Source organism: Typha angustifolia, chromosome 8 (assembly GCF_048772165.1).
Source record: "Typha angustifolia cultivar Huaian chromosome 8, ASM4877216v1, whole genome shotgun sequence".
Taxonomy (NCBI): domain Eukaryota; kingdom Viridiplantae; phylum Streptophyta; class Magnoliopsida; order Poales; family Typhaceae; genus Typha; species Typha angustifolia.
Genome location: NC_133246.1, coordinates 10594595 through 10616270, shown reverse-complemented (window position 1 = coordinate 10616270; position 21676 = coordinate 10594595). Strand labels below are relative to the sequence as shown.

General features: G+C 34.4%; 1 protein-coding gene across 1 annotated transcript; it reads right to left on the bottom strand.

Moving 5' to 3' along the window:
* Positions 1-337: 337 nt before the first annotated feature.
* Positions 338-14876, bottom strand: LOC140764786 (mitogen-activated protein kinase 10-like). The gene is made up of 10 exons (XM_073103536.1): positions 14167-14876; positions 10272-10680; positions 7534-7661; positions 7289-7348; positions 6316-6465; positions 6042-6197; positions 5712-5923; positions 5541-5642; positions 1196-1362; positions 338-1080 (listed from the first exon to the last, which is right to left on the bottom strand). Exons 1-10 carry the CDS (start codon positions 14188-14190, stop codon positions 674-676), a joined length of 1815 nt encoding a protein of 604 aa, XP_072959637.1. The 5' UTR covers positions 14191-14876; the 3' UTR covers positions 338-673.
* Between the last annotated feature and the right edge of the window lie 6800 nt (positions 14877-21676).

Genomic DNA, 21676 nt, shown 5'->3' with positions numbered 1-21676 from the left:
ATATAAGCTCTTCTATGCTAATATAAAAAATTGAAATAACTATACTCTTTATCGGCTTCATTCCAAAAGTGCTTTTTATACCAAAAACGTTTTAGCTGGCCCTGGTCTCCTTACAGGTCCAATGGATGCCCAGGTATACATCCAGAAATCCAGCCCAGAGACTGCAGCAACAGACACCAACTTCCTGCTCGGAAGGGTTCAACGAGGATGCTCGCTGGAAGTGCACATCCTGCCCCCTGCCGGAGCAGGAAGAGCTTTCCCACCTGAACCCTCCATCTTAGGATTAGAGGGAGGGATGTTAAATTTGAATTGTTAGACACAAGAGTTAGGCATCAAGTTGAGATCTCAATCTCTCCTTGCCGAAAGTAAATAAAATGTTTTGAGGATTCCTTACAAAGTTACAGCTAGAATTTCTAGTGCTACATGGAACAACAGGAGGAGTTGAAAACGAAATGAGAAATGCCAACAGAAAATATTCTTGTGTTCCCAAGGGGCATACCATTTTCTTTCCTATTTTTTCTTTTTCTTTTTTTTTTCTTTTTTTTTTTTTTTTGTACATGTCCTCCAGAGATCTTCCTTCTCATTTCCTTGCTATTCGGTCGGTCAAAAAGCAACACCCTTCAAGAATTATAGCACATATTGTTTGCAGCTAATACATCTCTGACATGCCACACTACATCGTTGAAACCTGCCCATGAGCAGCAGAAGCTGCAATAGAAATCCCATCATAAGTCGACACCGCCTGCAGAAGGCTTGCATCTGAAGTTCTGTCGTCCGCTAGAGCAGAGTTAGCTCCATGGGACAGGTAGAAAGGATGGATTTGCATGTCTATAGATACATCCGGTGCCATATTACCAGGCACATGTTGGCTTGGGGATGGTATGTGCCCCAATGAGCCGCTGTTTGCCTCCATTAGGTTCCTCTCCGAGCTCCGTAGATTTACTGCGTTCCTATTAAATTGGTGCATCCCAGGCTGTGGTGGGAGAACAGAATGTTTTATCAACCTCCTAGGATCGTAGAAGTCCTTAAGATTTCCATTTTCATAGGGCATTACAGGACCTGCCGCTCTCCCAGATTTTGCTGAAACCCAAGATGTCAGGTTGTTAGCACTGATCCATTATCTCGACTAGGAAAAACCTAGAAGGATTAAAATGTAAATAAAAAAACATAATAAATCTATCAGAGAGTAAAGTACCGAAAGAAATCCTCTGAGAAATCTGTGAAGCCGCTGCCATGTGTCCAGGAATCCTTTCAATATATTTTGGGTTCTTCGGCACCTCATCTGTGACATACTTCTCTCTGGATGATACCAATGTATTCTGCTCCTTCGGAGGAATTGTAGCAGAATGCACCACTGTAGATCTACACAAATTTTCAGTTAAAAATATCAGAAATTGCGGAACATATAACATAGAAATACTGCTTAAATGATTGAATAAGCAACTAACCTACCTAGCTAGAGAATCAAAGTTGAACATGTGGAGTGTTATCAAGAAACTATATAACTTGTTCGTGGCACAAAAGTACAGTTATGATGTCTGCTTTGCTTTAAAATTAAAACATAAATAGGTCGGAAGGAACAAATAGACAGCCCAGGTGCACCAAGACATAAAGCCATTGATTAAGGATAGATGCTTTATTTTGTATCTGTAGCCTGTTGGTTCATGAAATGTGAACAAGTGAAAAGAAGAAGCAACATGAAAAGATAAAAGAGTCAGCTACTAGCTGACTCTAGTGATGTGGGATCAGCCAATATGTCCCAATTCCTTGGAAGGTAGAAAAACACATGAATGTATTCATCTTAACATTTTTTTGGAGTAAAATGATGGCAAATCTCTCCACGCAGAACTGTTTCATTAATTTGGACTATTTATCACTCTAGGAGAAAAGATCCATGAACTTTAATCTAAATTCGCAATTGACCAAAACATCAGGTTTCGAATTTCATGTGCTTCCACGATCAAGCATTGTTAATATTCCTGTATTTCCTCTCGTAGGTTAGAAACAAAATCACTTAACAATATCAACTCAGACAGAGGTTTCTAATCACAAAATCACCATCTTCCTAAACAAATAAATACAACCTTAAGGCATATATACTGATTTTTCATGTCCAAGCTACCCATGAGGAAGTCCTCTAGACATGTTACCATGAGTACAGCCCAGATAAAGATAGGAAGGTTGCAGATTTTAATTTCATGACTTGTATTAAGTGAAGAAAATTTTAAAAAAGATAGGAAGTTTACAGCTTTTGATATCACGACTTGTATTAGGTCAAGGAAATCTTAAGAGTAATAACCTCTTAACTAAAATAAGAACATTCAAGGAGGTAGCACTGCTGCATCAGTGCAACCTCTTCTGTATAGCGTCAGCCATATATTGCTCATTTTCCAAACTAATTCAAGGAAATTGAACCTACTGGATTCTACTCTTGTCCAGATTCAAACCTATTTTCGTCTAAGATGGTGAGTAACTACTACTACAAATGCAGTATCTGCCTGCAAGTCACCAATCTATAGTCCAACTAAATAATGTCAACAATGATTTCTGATGTTCGCAAAATTTATTGCCATATGGACAACAATAGGAGAGATCTTCACAAACTAATTCAATACGTGGTGCAATAGTTCACAAACTAGAACTCAACAAAAGTAATTAATTTGCTGCTTTACAGAAATCTATCTATCCTTTCAAAAGAGAGAAGTCAACATAAAGCATGATTACAGAAACAAGGATATTCTCAGAACTGTTATCAAGGAAATGAGTAGAAAAATGACAATAGGAAGAATATTGGATGAGAAATAGCATACTATTTTGAATTATAAGTACTTCCAACAAACTAATTAAGAAATAGCTGACACATCGGTCAACTAGAAATTAATTTTGTATTAGAGAGTATTATATATATAAAGAAGCAAAACAAGTTTCATTCATCATAAGGTTATCAGTTCATTATGCCCATGAACAACAAAATCCTGCATCTTCTAACTACGAGTTCAAGATTTATCAAATCTATGTTGAAGCTTCATATTCCACTGAAATTGAACCTACAAGGCAAGATGAAGAACTCTTTCAGTGATTTCTTAATTGGTGTCCCTTTAAGCATTCCATAGTTAAGAGGCACAAACAAGCAACAATAAAGCTTGATGATGACTAGTCTCAAGAGAAGTGGTATTCTATTCCCTTCTAAATGAATAGTTAAGTGTGAAAGAGACCTAATTTGAATAAAGAGCACAAGATGAAGCAACCTGTAGTAGCTTTTGGAAGGCTGAATAGAATAGAAATAGATCTAAATAAGTGAAAGAACAGAATATGGTGCAAAACAAATGAGATGAACATTGTCAAGACAAGGATCAATATAGGAAGCTTTTTAGTCTTTCATCTCCTAAGTACAGAGAACACCTGCCTTTTACAAATAGCATTATCACAGTTAAATATACAAAGTAGATACTTCCAAATGTCTGAAGAATTATTAGTTATAAAAGCTATCAGTCAGAAACAGCAGTTTCCACTAGAAAACGTTATCACAAATATGCTGAATAGGTATCTATATTACTTTTTTCCAACATTAGTCTCTTCGTTTATAAGCAGCAGTACAAGATTCATTAGAGGAACTACCTACCAGAATAATTATCTGTTATAAAAGAATGTAAGGGGAGAAGAATATGAAAATAATGTCTTTCAACTTAAGTTACATTAACAAGAATATCGATGCTAAACCTAGTTGTTTTCACTCAAGACGAGGTAGTAAATGTCATATAAAACACCATTCAGAAGGATTATTTGAAGCTATCAAAAGATCAAGCAGAGCATATGTTCAGAAAATCCTTGAAGGCTATCAATCCAGCTTCAGAACAATGGCACGTCACATAAAACATGGGGATCATGTGTCTGCACCTTCAATTCCAGTTTACTTCATTTCCAGGATATATCAAAGAAATACTTGGTATCTTTTCCATATTTTTCAGGACATAATCTATTGAAACAGAATATGTTGGTATTCTTACACCAAGGATATCACCTAATATTAGAAATATGGAACCCCTAAACCCGTAAGAAAATTGCTTCCCCTTGGATAGGGAAATGATCTGAGGAATAAACAAAGGTTTACACATTGACATGTAAGGCAAAAGACAATTTCTACACCCAAGTTATAAAGAATGACACTGATAATAATCATCATCGTTGTCACCAGAGCAGTAGCACTGAAGCATTTTCACACTAATAATGTTGGGAAGGCTCAATGAGTGAATTGACAGATTCAGAACAAAAGTTATTTATTATGCATAATGCCATCTTCCTCCCACATAAAAGCTAATTCAATGTCCAGAGAAAATTACACATCTGAATGTAGGGAAAGAGCCTAAACTATACCACAAAAATAGATAAATTTGTCCGCTGCTCACCCTTGATGTTTTCATGGCAAGCCACTGAATCATCTAATTTTTCTTCAGCCAGATCAAAGAAAATTGCAGAGGATTGATCTCAGGTTAATAGCCGATAATTAATACCTTCAAATTCACGTTAAGCTTTCTCATCTTTCAATTCTTAGCCTACCCCATATCATTGAGATAAGACTTCAATTAGGCTGATAACTGTAACACCCTTAAAAAATAATAAGAATAATAAAATAAATAAATGGTGAGAGAGGTGTGAGCACCTAATTCCTCTCTCTACCTGATGTTTTGAAATCCTTGTTTTACGTTTCAAAATTCCAAAACCAGGATTTTGCATAATGGATGCTGGGATAGCCGTCTGTTCACCAATCCACCTCTAACCTAAACCCTAACTTCTCCCTCCCTATTTATAATCTCTCTCTCTCTCATGTCCGACAGAGACCACAAATGGCTGGGGTTTCACCACATCCAGTGAAGCACATTGTTTCATCCACCGGAAAGTGCTCTATCTCCCTTCCCATTGGATTTTAGTTTTGTTGAGTTGTTTGCAAATCGCCACCGTTTTTCCATTTTACCTTCGTCAGCAACAGTGAATGCCAGTGACATACATTTTTTTTCTTCATCCCCCTTTTCTATTAATTTTACTAGCACTTACTAGTTTGTTCCTATCCATCTCTCTTTAATCTCTTTAACTCTCTCACGATTCAAGAAGTGATCAAGCTTTTAATCTAAAAGACATAGCAAGAAGTCCCAAGCATCATCTTTGAATCATGCCAAGGAAGTGTTTAGTGATACACTGATATATCAAAAGAGAGATCAAGTTGTGAATCAGGTATTACTCCTATAATTTTTCCCCTCATAGTGTAGATGAACTTTGGTACCCTATTTGGCCAATATAAGTCTTTCAAAGACCCATACTTGGGCGCACCTTGCCATTACCATAGGCCCCTGGCCATGCATCAAGTAAGGAAGATTAGCTTGCACAGCTAGTGTCTCAACAGGCCAAGTAAAAACCACGTGGGTTTAGGACATGTGAAATTAGTCATGGGTGTTTTAATAACAATGAAAATAGCGGTGCATAATAGTAGACAGATAATAGAGAACAGGGAAGAACTGAATAATAATTAATTAAAAAAAAACTACCTTGGAAGAGAAGCATGTTTCCTCTCTAATGGAATTACTGACCCGTTTTTACCACCATTCTCCTCAAGGTGTGCAAATTGTTTCCTAAACTGATCAACAGCACTGCAGAAGGGGAGTTAGGAAAGATAATGAAAAAGTAAAATAGGATAACCAGGTAAGTGCAATTGCAACCTTAAATGAAGGAAGTTTGGCCGTTCTGTTCCAGCGATATACTCTTTGAGAAGTAAAGGATGGTACTCCAAAATCTCTCGGAAGATGAGTTCCTTGATGTCCTCTTTTGTCACTCTACGCCGCTCAAACTCAAATTCCATCTTTGAAATTGGCTGGCAAGAAGGCTCTCTCTCTATTTTGCCAAGACCGCTAAAGTACGGGTCAGCCAATGCCTGATAAACACAACAAACATCAGGATTACTGGTGAAAAAAATAGAAGCAAGTTATTTAAAATCTATAGGCTGAAGAAAGTATAAATGATAAAAAAAGTGCATTGAGGACAAGACATGCCTCTTCAGCAGTTGGGCGATCCTTAGGATCAAAAGCCAAAAGCCTCTCAAGCAATTTTAGTGCTAAAGGATCTGTATTTGGAAATTTCTGTGAAAATGGCACAGGTTGTTTTTTCCTCATGCTGCTCAAGTATTTCCTTGCCTTCTCATTTCGCACCTGGACTTAGAAAGAACAAAATAGCAAATATAGACATCTATATTAGTGAGAACCCCAGCAGAATGTGTAATATGGATGCAAATGGAATTATACAAATTTAAACGATAAATTTCCATACCCGAGAAATAGTATCTAAGCAAGGTGTCCCTAGAAGATCAGTCATCAAATCCAACTGGTGAACCACATTTTTACCGGGGAAAAGTGGCTTTCCAGTCAAAACTTCAGCAAAGATGCAACCAATGCTCCAAATATCAATAGCTGGGGTGTACTGCAATCAAATAAGAAATGAAGTATAATAGTTACATCATGGAAGAAGATGATATGGCAGAAAAATGAAATATGTCGGTATATCCTAAAGTATCATCAGATAAGAATCAAATCCAGTTTAGATTTTTTAAGAAAACAAAGATGATTTTTGTTATTACTAAAGGGCAATGACCTTCCAACATGAAGAAAAAGCCTTCAAGTAACTAACTAGAGTAACTAAGCAAGTAAAAAAACAACCCTTGAAGCAACAAGAATTCTCAGCTATTCTAGATGTTCTAAAAGTTGTATCTGACAAGATGATCTTGCAAACTTAAAGAGCATCCAGTATGACAGGTATAGAAAGAGAAAGATGACAATCCATGAGATAAGATGAATTTCCAAATGAATTATGAAAGATGAGTACCATATCTTATTCTCAAAATAGTATTCCGTCCGACAGAGCATTCTGTTAGATCTAGCGAAAATTTTCAAAATGATGAACTAAAATCCTGGTTCATCAATCCCAGGTAAAACTCTAAACAGTCGCAACATATATAATCCAGACTCTTCTCTTTAGTAACATGGAAATATCTTTTCAGTCTCAAAAGGGCATCAAGCCTCCAAATTTCCATAAAAATAATGCTGAATTTCCAATTCTTCAGATAAAATTATAAGAAACAAAAAATGGTTTAGCTTATCAAATTAGTTATTATATTTTAGAAACCCTGGTTCTCCTAATGGACCAACATAACAAGAAGATGTTTTATTTCTAAGCATTAAATGCCCAAAATATTAGAAGATGCCAGTATAGTAAACATAGTAAGTTAGTAACTGACAAACCATACCTTAGAATAAAATGATCCACAAAGTTCAGGGGCTCTATACCATCTGGTTGCAACATAATCCTGAAACATTCGATTTATGCTTAAAAATGCTGTTGTTTGATAGTATATCCATAGATCGAAAGAATTACAGCAAAGCTATTAGATACCAAAGATCTTTAGACAAAATGGTTAACTATATGGTTCTGTATGAGAAGAAAATAAGAAGGTAGCATAACATGATGAGAGGTTTCTCTCATATTGCTTACTGTCCAGAAAATTGTAGTGGGAGTGTCCGTAAATGCTACTCTCGCTAACCCGAAGTCGCATATTTTGAGCTTGCAGTTTGCATTAGCTAGTATATTTTTGGGCTTTAGATCCCGGTGATATACATTAGCTGCAGACAAATATGTTAAATATTAGATAACTTACCAATAAATGAAGTACCAGTCATGTTATAGATACAGACAAAAGAATGAAGGCATTAAAAAAGTCTCCTGTAAAGTCATTCTATTGCAAAGATTATGTCGGATGCATCAACAACAAAACTAAGATTTATAAGATGGTTTTCTGCAAGTATCACATTCTATGATTTACCTGAGAAAGAAAGTTGATGGAATTTTCCTCCAATCAATGAGTACAAGGTACTTATCAAAGTATGTAAAAAAAAAATTATAAAAGAAAATCTAAGAATGATAACATGGATGTGCAGAATTTTCTGAAAAATAAAAACCATATGGAGGAGCAAAGGAACCACTAATTTGCACTTCAAGGTGATTGTCGCATATTCATATAGGAAAAGTATTTCTATAATAAATATATGAAAGACAAATAGGAACTGAAGTAAACAAAAGCATCTAGCAATATGTATATTGGATCTATTTGAGGGCACACAATTAGATATATGCCAAGGAACAGTATAGGCATAACTCCGCATGACTGGGTACAAAGGTGCAATATAGATGCAAGTCGCAGATATGAGTGAACTACAAAAGAGATGAAAAAGTTAAGGCACTGTTAGGTTTTTTAATTGTTGGCAATTGTGTACAAAATATTTGGGGTTTTTTCAGGCACTAAAGGTTGCACAAGAGCAAAATAGAGAATAGAAAACCAGAATTACCGAAGAGGCTTACATGTTAGTGAAGTGCATCATAATGACAATGTGTATATCAGTATATGTATTGGTCAGTATCTTGTACAAATATTGAAGCAGTAAAGGTACAGGTGCAAAAGGAAAAGAAACCCGAACTCCAAGAGCCTTAAATCCTATCTGTTTCAGTGTCAAGGTGGCGTCATGAGAGTGTCCAAATGTACTATTAAGTAGCTTATACAAATACTAATCAAGAGCACAAATATAGTATACAATAGACAACCCCAAAACATGGCTTTCACTAAGGCTATGTCTACTATAGGAGTTCAACAATCTAATGGAACAGCTCATAAACTGGTATTACAAGCAAAAGTTTTAAGGAAAAGTGAAAGAATAAAAGTTTGGATTTTGATATAATGGTCTCAAAGGAAAATTTTATGAAAATACTAGGATTACGTTAATCAAGGATACACCTATGCAATAACAAAAAAAAAAGTTGCTGAGACAAAAACGTAGATAATGTTCGATGAATACTAAAAGAAAATCCGAACAATAAGATATTGTTTTACAAACAAGTTTAAGTAAGAAATGTGACGCATATACTAGACACCATGATTGGGAATGTATTTCTGATCATAATACATATAATGGCTCTTGAACAAACAGATCATTGTAATTTGTAAGCACACACGCTAAGCAATATATGAATACTGTTCAATGTGACAGAAACTGGAATGGTGAAAAGTGCATTTGAGTTCAGCATTTGCACTCAAAGAAAACCTTTGTGTTGCATCTGTGAAAATATGCATCATGGTATAGAATGGAAATAACAGTTCTAAATAAAACCATACAAGCTGAGAAGATTGCAAGTGACAACTAATAAACTATTGAACAGTGCCTTGCTGGTGCATCTACCAAGAAGTTATGACCCAAAAGAGGACTCAAAATGATGTATAAGCATCTAGAAAGTAAAAACCACAAATAGTTACATCTCCAGCATAAACTCCAACATTGGACACCATCAAATCTATTGCCTACAACCATATGAGAACATGTCTATTCTAGTTATATCATAAATTCCAATAATGGATAATTTCAAGTCTTTTGACCACAATGATACATTTGTGTATACTCAAAGGTTGACAGCTTACATGGCAATTAATAAATACCATCATCTAAAAGGAGTTACTCTATCCTTAAAAAGCTAATAGAGTGAGATAACCTTTACTCCAATAATTCTCGAAGGGCTCACAGCCATTAGTATTATCATCAACAGAGGGAAGAGTGGTAACAAGTTACTTGTGCAACAATAACCTTCCCCTAGAAATATCTAATAAGTTTACTGAAACAATCCAACATGTATCCTTATTATTTTATTCTTCATTGAGAAAAGATAATCCCTCAACCTTCTGAAATTTCTTCAAAACAAGGGCTTATTCCCTCCACAAAATTCAACCTACAAATATTTATTAGCAGATAGTCAGTCCTCTTCTAAAGTCAAATGTAGGCTGAGATTTACATGTTTCCAAATCCTGACAGTCCTAAACTGAAAAGTTTTGACAAATTATACAATAGATATCCATCAATTGCAAAGAGGCATTAATATTTACAAACCCAAAAGAGGTGTTGACAATCATACTGTCATAACCATGCTCTATTAAAGTGATTTTTTTAGGATCTCAAAACACAGAGAGCTGTTATACCATAATTTTCTGTGCAAACAAAACAGTGACAACAAATAAGACTACTAGCCAGAGAATATGCTGGGCAATGCTAACACTTAAAGCAGTAAAAGGATAGTGCGCTTTTCTGAGAAGCAAGTTAAGCATGTTGGAACTGTAGCATAAAGGATCTTATAGATGATGTTACAGTATTCAGAATCACTAGAATGGTTGAATACTATAAAAAATATACAACCTGTATGGATATATTTCAGAGCACGTAGCATCTGATAAAGAAAAAATTGGTAGTGCTCCTTGGTTAAATCATCATTAGCCTTTATGACTTGGTGGAGATCTGACTCCATGAGCTCAAAAACAACATAAATATCTTTGAAGTCTTTCTTTGATGGAGGCAGCATAATGTGCTTAATCTCCACAATGTCAGGATGTCTTAGAAGCCTGAGAAGCTTGATCTCCCGAAGGATCCTCGCAGCATCAGAGATGTGCTCAAAGATATCATGTATCTTCTTTATTGCAACTTTTTCTCCATTCTGAACATCAATGGCAGAACATACAAGTCCATAACTTCCTTTGCCTATGACCTCCTGGATTTTGTATCTATTGGCATCCCCATACTCCATGAAGAAATCCATCTCAAGTGTGTTCTGCAAACAGTGGACTAACAGTCAACTATTTAAGAACATTCTGAAAAGCAGATTTTATACCAATATGTTGCAATATCAAGAGAAGTTAGGGTATCATGCAATAGCCCATTTATCCGCCGATGTTACAAGTTTAATAATGATAAATATATCAGCTTCAGGAAAGATAGAATCAAGATGCAATTCAAACAGTCAATGCAGCTTGCAGAATTACAATAGATGTGAAGAAACGCTGCTTAGTGCAATAAATTAGATGTTATTAATAAATTTATAAACTGCATATACACAAACACACATGAATATACACACCAGAGACACACTAATGTCTGTATATCTATATACACACACACATCCACGCACGAAAAGATACATATAATATCCACATATAAATGATTCGTCACCTATGAATCATGCAAATTTAGCTTATATATAAATGTAAAGATGTACTTATACCTATAGAGAATATATATATATATATATATATATATATATATATATATATATATATATATATATATATATCTGCATAACCAAAATTTCTTTTCATTTCTAAACTTTGAAGTCTAATTTATATAAATTAAATACTAAAATGCAAAGAGATATCAAAAGGGAAAAGATACCCCAAATTAAGTTTCTTTAAAGTAAGATATGCTTAATTCTAGTAATACAAATCAATGAGTAGTCATGAAGGAGTATCAAAATACTCCCACTGTATTAGTTGATAATTCACTAGCATGATAAATATCAACTATTATCAAATTGCACGGCAATCCATGTAGAATTTCATCCACAATAAGCAACTCAGTGCCAAAAGTTCATAAAAATTTAAAAGAATTCCATCATTCGATAATATAGAAACTAAATAAGCTCATGTACCATGCCATTTGATATCCAAAATGATTAGAATAGGACAAAATATATGTGAACAGCGAATCCATCCCATATCTTAACATATCACACACACATAGGGATACCTATATGGCACCTAAGTATCCATATTTTCCAACTATAAAACATTGCAACATAGTGAAAAATCAAAGAAAAGACAATAGATGCATCTAGACTTTGCGTATATTACGATGTTGATCCATTTCATTTCCTCTCTACTTTTAACGGAAACTTTCCTAAACCTTTAGAGGTGAGAATTTTATCTACACAATGGCAATAACTGCCAATATTTTAGCTAGTTTGACCATCTTTTTTTCTATTTTCTAAATTTTTTTGATATTATGTAGCAATCCTTTTTATCTTTTATATGTTAAAAATGATTAGAACTGAAACCATCGAAAGTCAAAACAAGAGTGGAACAGCCAAAATTTGACTATAATCTTATTTGAAAAAGCTTAAAAGTATAGAATACTTATTTGGATTTGTTAAGACTACTTAGCATTCTGGTACGATGTCTAATTATTGATTCAGAATCTTCACTACATACAGTTTTTGTTTTGAATTGTATATTTTACATGATGTTGTTATTATGATTGTTTTCTCAGTTGGAGGTTACTTCCTTTGCTACCTTTTTTCCTCCAAAGTTAGATTTCTTAATATTTGTGCATCTTTCATGTTCTTCTATAAGCTCCTTTGTTTGTAAGACAAAACTCTCAAATATACTTTTAGTTCGGATGATGAATTATTGCCAATGATATTTAGTGCATGTCTGTTTGAGTGTATTTCTAAGTGACCTGACAAGAACCTTTGAGAAAGAAGATAAGCAGTAGGATGTGTTCATAGCCTATCTAGGCTTAGCCAATTTGAAGAAGTTGAAGAGTTTCTCTTATCGATTTGGGATTCAGCCGATTTGGACCGATCCTCAAATAACAAAAGAGTGGTAATAGCTTCTACCGAGTTGGATTCAGCCAACTTGGGCCAAGTTTCCAATATCATCAAAGATGGTAACAGCTTTTTGCTTATTTGAATTTGGTCGATTTAAATTACTTCCTAGGCAAAATCTTAATAAAGCATTCGTTTTGATTTGAGGATGGTCGATTTGAAAAACATTACCAATTTGGGTACAACCAATTAAAGGTCATTATTACAAAATAACCATGATCACCCAATTTAAAGGGTAAATCTAATTAGGTCTCCTGATTTGGAGAAGGGACTTAGTGAGGCTCGTCCGATTAGCAATCTCGTCCATGTATTTGTGTTATCATGTAACCAGATAGCTAATCGAGGCCCAGAGTTTGTTTCATTTTGGCCAAAGGGTCTGATATTCTTTGCTCCTTTGACAATCGAAAATTATCATGTATCATGATTATTAATCTGGACGCAGTGTGCCATCTCCTTTTCCGGCAAATTAATTTCCACAGGTCCTTTGTATTAATCAGAGGATGATGTAACAATCTTCGATAAATAACAGTTTTGACCTGTTATGAATATTGTTCATGTTATTCACATCAGCAACAGTTACAATGTATAACTGATTAATGAAGACACTTCTAATTCTCTAAAGAGTGATATCTCTAAATACACGACTAGAACTAACACCCGAGCTAACTTTTGTAATTTGACCAATGTTGTGAAAAGCGTCAGGTAAATGGGCGGTCAAGTGGCTGCATAACGCCAATGAGATATGCGGTCTAGCAATAAAAATATTAAGATAACTTCTATATAATTTACTTATCTAGTGTATTGAACATTTTAGCATAGATAATAAATAGATAAAGTAATATATGGAGAATCATCTTCATAATATTCTATCCACTAAGGATGCTAATTTTAATCATATAATTCCTTATCAAATATTTTCAAGTATGACAAGTTACACCAACAAAATTATTAAAATATATATATATATATTTATGAAGCACTATAAATATCTCAATATGGCAACATAATACTTTCATATTCATATGAGAACACATAATTGTTGGTGGTCAATATGCGGGTGCATATGCATATGCGGTTTACATACGGAGTCAATATGTGGATGCATAAATGCATGCATCCGAGACCCCTTTTACCACAATTAATTATGCAAGTGAAGAAGTGATTTAGAATATGATTATATTTTAATTTTGTCACCCTGGAACCAAAATGACATCTTTCTTTTCACCCATCAAGAAAGTATAAACCCAAAGAAGCATTGGCCTTCATTGCACTCATGCTCTTCAACTTGCTAATGCACCACTTCAAATGTTCTCTCTTCTACCATAAATTTAAGATTTGTTACATATTGCCAATGTGATTAACATTTGTTCTAGAGTACTAGAATATAAAAATTATTCACAATCTGTTTAACCACTGACATTAGTTTTTTTAGATGATGCAGTGAAAATTATACCCTTCCTTTTTAACTTCTCCTCTTTTAATAACATCATCATCTAGAGGAAGTTAACAGGGCTCAGAATCTAGAGTACCGAGTTGCTTGCTATTCGTATCCTATTCAGCTATTCTTGTTACAGAACTTTTAAAGCAGAATTAATTTGTTCAAAAAAGAAAAAAAAAATTAAGCGGCAAAAGTAACAACAAAGAACAGACAATGCAAACCTTTTTCCGACGATCTTTCTGCATTTGCCGTCAAGATTCCACACACACAACTCCAAGATTTTTCAATATTTTTTTTCCTTTTTTCCTTTTTTCCTTCTTTCCACTCTTTCTTCCCTCACCACACTCGACCACTGTCCTTTGCCGAACCCAACCACAGATTCAGAACAAATTCAAAAGAAAGTAGCACCAAATCAGCCCCCAAACAGAACTCAGCCGCATTTGCCCCATCTCCCCCTACTCCGGATCACAAGCTTGCAGTCCCTTCCTCTACTCCCCGAATCCCTCACCAAGCAATGAGATCGGAGTCGCTTTCTCATGCACTCAGAAACCCTAACCTCAACACCGCCGACAACCGCCGCTGCCGCTGCCGCAATCATAGAAATCTAACACACAGCATAGTTACCGCCTAGATCCAATCGCCCGACAGTATCCGTTTAGGATCGATCACTTCCCCTAATAAATAAGCACAGCCTCCACTTTCAATGCCGCCCTCGAAGTAATCGAAGGAGATCGAACAATAAATAGAAGAAAATCAAAAAGAAATCTAGGCTTTTAACGGCTGGCTCTCTCTCTCTTTTCCAATTCTTCTGTTTTTTTTTTCCCTCCTCCTTGGATTTAGATCTATCTTTTTAAGGACAGATGGATTGGGATTGCGGAAGGAAGGTGCTGGTTGGCGTTTTGCAGTCGTAAAGTATGTAGCGTATGGATGCGGCAGTGGCAGTGGCAGTATTTTGTAATTTTCTAGAGTATATGGCTGATTCATGTTCCGAGAATTAATTTCTTGGAGAGTTTTAGACGGTTCCGGCAGGTCGGGCCGGGCTTTTTGAGCTAATCGGGCTTAAATATTTATTCACGGTTCGACCCATCAATCACTTGGGCTAGACCGAGTTTCGACCGGGCTAAAATAGTCTAGTCTATTACCGCTCGTAGGGTCGTGAGAGATTGAGGCCAGGTCGGGCCACATTCTGCCTCATAATGGGGATTTTCTTACTGAGATGAATTTTCAACAGCGAATTCTCCTTCTTGTTCGCAAAAAGGAAAATTTTCAGCTTGAGATCACAGTGGATCATGCCATGTCGATGGCAGAGCTGCATAACCTCGACGATGGTCCTCATGATGACGGCGGCGGCTCTCTCGGTGTAATGGCCCCTTGCCATGATCTGATCAAAAAGCTCACCACCCTCATAAAGCTCCATGACCAAATGCACCGCTCTCTCGTCCTCACATGGCTTCTTTAAGTTCATGATGCTAGGATTCTAAGGTAAATGACGCATGATGGCGACCTCGTCGCGCACATCCTCGACGTCGACGGTAGTGCACAGCTTGCGCTTCGAAATCGACTTGCAAACTAGGAGCCTCTTCGCGTAGTGATCCATGTAGATGTAGGTCACGTCGAACTCACCATTGTCGAGCTCGTGGTCGAGCAAGTACTTATGTTCGATCTTGCCAAGAAAGTCTTTGACGCCATTCTTGAGCAGAACTAACCACTTCAAGTGGTGGTGGTGGTTCTTTCCTCCTCTAACACCAACTCCAATGTCACCACCATTGCCATAGTGGTGGTAGAAGGAGTCGACATTTTCCTTGGTGACAACTACCGAGGAGCGGCAATAGTTTCTCATCTCTAGCGGTGGAACCCTAATGTCACCTTTAGATTCGAGCAGTGACTCGGATATGGATTTTTAATTGGTTAAGCAGTGTTGTCGGTTGGCCTTTGAGTAATTTAGTACTTACTACTTGAATTTTTTGTGAATTTTTATTAAGTACTTACTACTTGGCCTTTGAGTTGATTGGTTAGGCATTGATGGCTCTCTAGATTGGTGGGGCTAAAATGAGAAATTTTTAAAAGATTTATAAAAAATACCCTATATTTTATCATTATTATTATTCATCCAAATTTGCACGTTACAACTCTTAACAAAAGAATAAATGAAATAAATAGAAAATTGGAAATAAAATAAATGAAAGTAAATGAGGTGATATAAATAATAGTTAAACAAATAGTTAAACAAATGAGTAAGTAGAAATATTTTTATAATTAAACAAATAGTTACACCAAAATTAGGAGAATTTTTTTTTGCATCACTATAAAATGAGCACATCCGAACTAGGTTGGCACCTATCCACCTATCTATCATTTGTATAATCCATTCATGAAAAATAAAATAAAACTACGTTAGTCATTGAAATTTAAAAACTCAAATCCTATATTATCTATTGCAAAATGGTCGTCCATTTGCAATTAAGATTCGACAGCATACCAATGTCGTAAATATATCAGCGCTTCAATTATTTATTTTCCCAAACATAATATGCTTTGATCAATTAACCGTCCACTGGTACTGAAAGTAGATTCTGAAGGTACAGTAGACATAAGAATTGTCAATATATCATGAGCCATGGCAGCAACAATTGAAAATATTATCTCATTTGTCTTCCATCGTGCTAAAATATTTATTTCATCCTCACTTATAAAATGAGTGTAATATGCTTGAAGTTCAGTAATTCCCCCTAACATTGATGAAGAAGTTTTTATTTTAAGTTGGGCAAGCAATGACTTCTTAGTACTACCATTTTCAGATTGAATAATAGAAGTTGAAAGTATAGAGAAAGAAGAATCATATATAATAGAATAATCATTAAAAAGCCTTTCAAAATAACTGTTACCGTACAAGAAACATAGTATTTTGTTTATCGATATAAACAATTAAAAATATCAAAAAGACCGGTCAATTTAAGTTAACGTTCTAATAAAATGCCAAAACTAATAAGTAAAGGAAAAGGTTTAAAATATTTAGCATATTTAGTTTTCATTTTTTTCGTAAAACATTATGTAAAAACCAGCTAATTTTAAAACCAACAAAAAGTTGAACAATATTAACAAGTTGCATACCAGCGATTATAATTGTAGGAGAATAAGAGTTTAGCAACATATTAGTCACATAAAAAAATGTCTTTAATTTTTCCATTTTAAATCAGTAGGATATTCTAGTTCATTATTAATATCTAAAGAAACATAAGAAATTATAGCTTTTTGGAATTCTGAGTACTAATTCCTTTCATAAGTATCATCTATATTGTATATCCAATTAAAATTTTTTAGCTTTCAATCCACACCTTTTATACATATTTGCAAATGTTCTAGCTCTTTTATCATTAGAAATAATATAATATATAATTTCTCTAATTTTATGAGTTATATTAGAAATTTCTTTTAGACCACTTTGTATAATTAAATTTATAATATGACATATGCATCTATTATGTAATAATTTACCATTACAAAGTAAAGAAGGAAAATATCGAATACTAGAAATTGTAGAATTATTATTAGAAGTATTATCAAGAGTGAGAGAGAAAACCTTATTTTGGATATTATTACTTGTTAACTCTTAAACAATAATATGATAAAGATATTTACTAATATGACTCTCATCAAGTTTTTGAAAAGAAATTATTCGTTTCTGTATTTTTCAAATTATCATCAATAAAATAGACGGTTATACACATAAAAGATCAATGTTGGCATGAAGTCCAAATATCATTAGTAAAAAAAATTCCAGATATCAATTTTTCAAAATCTAAAATTAATTTTTCTTTTCCTTTAGCAAAATATGTTAAAACATTTGTTCTAATTGTGTGACGAGAAATTCTTTTAAAAGCTGGATTAAACCCTTTTTGTAAACAACTTTCAAGTTTTTGATCATCAACCATAAGAAAAGGTTTATTTCTATGAATAATATATTTAACAATTTTTTTACGAGCATTTTCATAGTTCTATTGAAAATTAGAAAGATTTTGGGAAGCATCTTGATTAAGCAACATTTGATCGATATTAAGTTGACCTTTTTTATGCTTATCTTTAATATGCCTCATTAGATGAGTAGTGTCATTCTTAATTAATGCAGAAAAATCTTGATTATATTGAAGACATTTAGCTTTACAATCTAGAAAATTACCTTGGCCATCTTTAGTTTCAATCCTTTTGAAATACTTTCAAACCTCGCCCTCCGGTTGTGATTCTATGTGATCATCTAAGAAACTCATATTGGAGAGAATTTGTTAATTAGAAGATTAAAAATCTTAAAACTTTTAATTTGGAAAGAACTTAAGAGATTAGAGAATTTGAGAATGTGTGATGACTTAGAAAATTTATCATCTATTTATAAGCATGAGAAAAAGTTAAAATTATCAAAATACCCCTATAAACTAGTTGTTTATTTCTGTTAAAAGGGTAAAACAATAAAGAAAATGGAAGTCCTAATTTTCTAATTTTTAGATTTTTTTAGCTATTTTTATAAAAAAAATTTACCGTTAGCTTATTTTTAAAGACATTTATGTTCCTTCATTTTTTAGAAAATAAATAATATATTAAAAAATTTAAACAGTACAAAGAGTACTGTATAGGGCTGATTACTGATTGGATAGGTGTGCTAAAAAAATATATAAAATAATATAGTACCAAAATTCTCGTTGGTATTCACTATAGCAGAACATACATGCTACTGTAGCAAAACGGGCAGGCTTTCGAGCCTAGCCGGGCAGGCAAAGGGCTAGCCTATGTCACCCATGGGTAGTTTGGGGTCGGGCTAGGCCGGGCACAGGCAAGCTGGGCCGAGCCTTTGATTAGGTCTAACCGTGCCAAATCTCCAGCAATTGTTTCATAATACAGTTTGAAACTTAAATATAAATACAGAAGTGTGTGTATATATATGTGTGTGTGTGTGTGTGAGAGAGAGAGAGAGAGAGAGTTTTGCCATGTCATACTGAGGCCACCGAGCAAAGTTAGTAAATCACTTACTCAATTAGCAAGTTATAAAAATAATATTTAATCAATAAATTGATGATTAGATGAGTGATTTATTTTACAATTAAAAGCAATAACAAGAAGAATGAAAAAAAATCTTAGAGACTTGCTCTTATATAAATAAATTGTTAAATAGCTTAATAATTATAGAATACATTGATTGAGACAACGACTTATGGAGGAAAGAAATTTGCATATAAATCATTACCGGTTAAGGAGATTACTTACTTACTTCCGTATTGAAGTTTTAAACTCAATTATATGCGTAGAAAATAAGGGCGAGAGATTTAGTACAATCAAAAATGCTTCGCTGCCCTAAATTTATAGTAAGGAGTCAACATGGCAAAATAAAATATTATAGATATGACCCTTATTGACCAACTATTTATTTGCACCAAAAACTTCACAAAGTTTTGGTAAATGTAAAATTGGGCTTTAGAAGAGTTTTTGACAATATTAAGTCTTCCAACTTTCTTTATATGCGTAGTTGAGTTCGAAAGTTAAATAGGAAAGTAGTTGTGTTTCTATCCATGTCGGATTTGGAGTCATCTAGTTATAGCAAGGTCGCTGAACTAGATGATGATTTCATTAGTAAACTGCTTATCCAATCAGTGATTTATATGCAAATTTTATTCTCCATAAATCATTGTCTATATCAGCATGTTCTATAAATTGCTAAACTGCTCAACAATTTGCTTATATGAGAGTGATTCCCTTAGTCATGTTTTATTCTTTTTGCTATTGTTTTTACTTATAAACTAAATCAGTTATCCAATCAGCGACTTATTGAGGAAAGTAATTTCCAGAGAAAATTGTACCTTACTTCCATGTGCAATTGCATAAAACCCCTTATGCACTTTCAATTTAAGTACTTAAGTAGCAGGTGGTCCAAACTAAAGTATAACTATTAGTCCTCCATTAAAAGAATGATAAAATGATAATTTTGCTTCTATTGAAAGATTTCAGGGGAGATAGAGGAAACCTAGACCAAATTAGTATAGTGGATATAGAAAGTCAAACCTCGAGTCAAAGTTAATTAAATCCAAATCAACTAGGAAAGCCTAATTTTATTAGGTTTAGAAAACCATTACGAATCGAATGTTGAAACCCAAAAACAAGAAGCAGATAAAAAAAAAAACTTGAATACTAATCGGATTAAGTAATTTGAATCATGATAGAACTAGAAAAATAGAATATTACTCAGTTCATGAAAATAAACCAAATTTAAGTTAGAATGTGAAAATTAAGTAAGAGTAGGGAATGTAAACAAAGAATGAATAGGAAAAGCAAAAGCATGACAAATACAATGACATGATTTGTAAAATGAAAATTCTTCTATAGGAAAAACCAGAGATTTGATGTGATCAAGATGTGGTCGAGTTACATCGGAGGATATTGGGCTCAATAGATCAACTCTATTTATCTTATTTTGTTATTTTGCCTAATCAGAGTTCTAGTTTGTTTAGTTATTTGCTTATTTGCATTAGTTAGTCCTAGTTTGAGTCTAAGTCGAGTTAACCTCTATAAATATGTGAATATGTGGAAAGCATCCCTCTCTTGATCAATTTAACTTAACCCTAGTTCTCTATCTCTCCCCTATGGTTCCTCCTAGATGACCTCTACCTTATGATTTCAACCACCTCTCTCTTTCAATCATTGTTCCCATAGTCCCTTAAGGTTGGCTACCTTCTCTCCCATCTTCCCTTCTACTACTCGATCGGACTCCACTAACATGTGCACCCTGTGTTGATGTGCACTATGTAGTGTGCATAGTTTCCAATCCCATATGAGAAATTAGCCTTAATGCACACCCCTCAATCTCAGTGTGCATGCCCAAGAGCAACCCAAGCATCTATTAGAGTCGGTGTGCACTCCTTTCAGTCAACAAAAGGGATCATCCTTATGATACACTTAGTTAGAGTCTTTTTTTATTACATTAGTTATTTGTTTTTATTAAAATAAATTTTCTATAGGTCGCGTTCGAACGTGGTTGGGGGCGTGTTCAAATATATTTGTGAACGCTTGCATCAGGTTCATAAAAACAAAGAACGCGAAATGCGCGTTTGAACGCTTGCACCACATTCGCATTGACAGAGAATATCTTTTGTGCGTTCGAATGCGATCGGGCGCGTTCGAACATGATCAGCAGGAATCTTCTAGAATTAGGGTTAATCATTGTTATTTTGGCTTGTTGGCTAGCCTCTATAAAGGTATGGATGGCAGTTAAAATTATTATGCTATTGGATTATTGGTTTCTTGCCTCATATCTTCTCTACCTTAATCTCTCTCCTCCCTCTTCACCAACCTACCACCTCTACTGTTGGCAATGTCTTTCCTAACTTTTAATCTCCCTCGTCTGTCAAGTTCTCCCTCTTCCTTAGTATCTCGACTACTTCTTTTCCTTTATCTTTATCACTCATCCACTCTCATTTCCATCATCATCCATAACTCTAACATCCACTCCACCCGTTACCACCAACATGATCCGCACTAAATCATAATTTCATTCCAGTTGTAGTTTGAATCTGTGAAGGGCATGAATATAAAAATCGTAGATTGGGGAGTTATGGATCTATTCCACTTGGTTTAGTAATTTTCTGACTACAAGAGAATATTTGGTGAATATTTTATCTTAGTTGCGCGGACTACTTCCTATAATAAATCTAAATCTTGAAAGAATTGTTCCATAGCCTATCACCTTACTAT